Consider the following 3,296-nt stretch of genomic DNA (forward strand, 5'->3'; position numbering starts at 1 on the left):
AACAGTCTAATAAACTCAACTTCTGAGATAGAACATTGTGTTGTAATTTTGGCAAACATTTTGTAAAAATATTAGCCATTTGATCAATTGAATAAATAAATTTAGTTTCAATGACACCTGAAACACATTTTTTCTCTAACTACATTGACATCAATCTCAAAATGTTTTGACCTTTCATAGAACACATGATTTATAGCCAGAAGAAGAGCAGAAGAATTATCACAGCTCAGCTCGTAATAAATCTTTAAGACCAAAATCAGATAAAAGTTTCAAGACCCAATCAATTTCACAAGTGGTAGCAGCCAATGCTCTATACTTAGACTCTGTTGAAGATCTAGAAATAGTAGGTTGTTTTTTGCTTTTCCATGAAATTAAAGACCCACACATGAATAAACAATAAGCTGTCGCAGATCTCCTATTAATTAAACGTTTACCCCAATCTGCATCTGAATAATTAGTTAAAGAAAACACACCTGGAGATTTCGCAATATGAATACCTTTACTCGGAGAACGCTTCAAGTATCTCAAAATTAAAAAGGCAGCTTTCACATAAGATTCTAAAGGAGCATAGATATGTTGACTAAGTGTTTGAACAGAATAAGATATATCAGGTCTAGTATGGGTTAAATAGATAAGCTTTCTAATTAACTTTTGAAATTCAGTATTGTTAGGAATCATTTGATCATTATGAATCACAAGCTAAAACAGTGTTAACTTCAAGAGGAGTATCAATAGACTTACACCCTAACATACCAAATTCATTTAGAAGTTCTAAACAATATTTCTTTTGTTACAAACATAAACCATTTTTTATTTTAACAACTTCAGTTTCCAAAAAACATTTTAGTTCATCAAGATCCATAATCATAAACTTAGTTTGTACATAATAGTTTTATCTTATTAACTTTATCAGCACTATTTAGCAGTGATTATGATATCATCAACATAAACAAGGAAAATAATAAAAACCGAATCTTTAGTCAAAGTATAAAGAGAATACTGAAAGCAGTGCTTCAGTGGTACCCGTCGCTTATGATCCCTGGGCCCGCAGGAGGGCCTTATTGAATACTGAGAGGTGCAGGTTCGAATCTCGGCTTGCAACTTCCTGTTGGGTATTAGGGGGAGGTGTCTTACACGGCTTACTTAGCCCTTGCGGGGTGGGCGGTATGGGTGACATAGTCACACGGAGTCAGGGTTTCTCCGCCAGAATAAACCTTTATGAATGAAAGTATAAAGAGAATAAGCATTAACACTCTCTTTAAAACCATATTTTAATAAGCAAATTCATACCATTAAAACTTGATACAACCAATCCACCATAGATAACTTCATAAACTTGACACATCTAGTCCCTGAATCATCAGCTGCACGACTGCACCCAAGGTTGCAAACTTCGCTATTCGGGGATTAATCAGTCGGGACTTTGAAAGGATTAAACGGCAATTCAGGGATTAATCGGGGATTAATCAGATTGTATTGTATACATTTAACTATTAAAGTTTAAAATTTATATGTGTAAATATATAAAAAATCATAAACATAAAAAATAAAATTTAACATAATTGTTTAAAATTGTTTATTTTGCTTCAAACTATAAAGTTCTAGATTAAATTCATGTTCAAATGCTAACCATTTTTTACTTTGACCGACTTTGATTACTAATTTCGATTTTGATCTATCAATTGAAGTTGATAGTTTAATTAAACGGATTTTTGGAAATCAAAACGGATTGCTCTTATAAATGATTAATCGGAGATTAATTGGCAAGTAATCGAGTTTTTTTACAACACTGGCTGCACCAATAGTCTAAACAGAAACAAGGTAATCTGAAACTAACAACATTTCAAGTAAGAAGAAGAACATGATCATGGAAAAGATTGAATAAACATGATTTTCAACACTATTGACACACTCATACTTTTCTTTCCGAATACTACATTATTATTAAAATATGTATAAATTAGAAATTAAAATTCAATCATGGTGTTGTGAGAACGGCATTTTTGGTATTCAATTTTCAAAACACTGTACACTGATAGACGACCGGGTGCTCTTATATTTTGGGTTGAATATATAATTTTTAAACTACTTTTTAATACTTCAATATCTTTTTTATTATTATTGAATGTATGTATTTTTAATACTTCAATATCTTTTGGGTTGGATATATAAAAATATCAACGAACATTGATTTACCTTTTTTAATATTTTATTCCTAACAATATTTTCGCTAAACACTGTCGGTGATTTTGTTATCACTGCTGAATAGAAATCGTTCTATAACTCTGTGTGTTACTGTATATGGTAAGTAGGATCACTCATATTTTGGTTTTATAGTAGAGAAAATTGCGCGGATAATCCTTGTGGTTTGTACCAGCCAACATGGATAGACAAAGTTGTTGTTTTGAGTGTGGATAGTCCTTGTGACTTAAAAGTGGAGCAAGGATAGCCTAGTTCACTAACACTGTTAACTTTTTCCGTTCCGAATCACGTGCCAAGTATGTGAGGGTAAATTCGTCCTTTTATCTATGAATATGTATTCACACAACTCTATGCTTCTACACTTCCCTTTTATCTATAATTTTTTTTTTTATCTTCAATCTTTTTACTTTAACCTTCGTCTTCTTCAATAATAAACCCTAAATTTATTTAAACATAATCATAACATCCAAATCATTAATTAACAATACAATTCACAAACAAATTAATATTTGCATACCCAACCTCTGACCTTTAGCTATACACATACTGAATATTTGCAAAAGGGCCACATGCTGGATGATAAGGATCAATTTCAGCTAGTTAAAATCTAGATCAAACTTCAAGATTTAAGATGGTTTGAGTTTCAAACTTTCTAAATTGCCGTTCACGTCTGATTCTTCACCATCTGATGAATAACAAAAAGTGACTCCAACAAATAAAAGTTGCAAACACTTGTACTCGATTCCATATGCCACGATTAACACTTCTTGTGAAGACTTCGGATCCAAAACAACATCAATTTCTCAGAAAAATCGATGAACACAGATGAACTTCAACATATGAATATAAAATCGATTTTCATAATTTACTTGTTTTCAGGCCTTGATTTCTTCATACAAAATATTTTAAATGTTGCGTTGAACACTCGAAAATTATCAACAAGACCTGAATCAACAATATGCGTTCGAATTTGAATGAAGAAGAAATAGTTGACTTTTTCTCTGAAACTTTGACTCACGAATTCATGCTCAATTCTTCAAGTTAAGATATGTAACTTTACAGAAACAATCACGAGATGATTTGGAACACTTCTG

General features: G+C 31.6%; 1 protein-coding gene across 1 annotated transcript; it reads right to left on the reverse strand.

Annotated features, from left to right (window-relative positions):
* Window positions 1–219: 219 nt before the first annotated feature.
* On the reverse strand, window positions 220–678 carry LOC139890438 (uncharacterized mitochondrial protein AtMg00810-like). Its single transcript, XM_071873316.1, has one exon. It carries the CDS (start codon window positions 676–678, stop codon window positions 220–222), a length of 459 nt encoding a protein of 152 aa, XP_071729417.1.
* Between the last annotated feature and the right edge of the window lie 2,618 nt (window positions 679–3,296).

Source organism: Rutidosis leptorrhynchoides, chromosome 2 (genome assembly GCF_046630445.1).
Source record: "Rutidosis leptorrhynchoides isolate AG116_Rl617_1_P2 chromosome 2, CSIRO_AGI_Rlap_v1, whole genome shotgun sequence".
In the NCBI taxonomy this organism is placed as follows: Eukaryota; Viridiplantae; Streptophyta; class Magnoliopsida; order Asterales; family Asteraceae; genus Rutidosis; species Rutidosis leptorrhynchoides.

Bases quoted from the DNA above. Each gene is read 5' to 3' on its own strand.
- LOC139890438 (XM_071873316.1), bottom strand. From the start codon at position 678: ATGATTCCTAACAATACTGAATTTCAAAAGTTAATTAGAAAGCTTATC.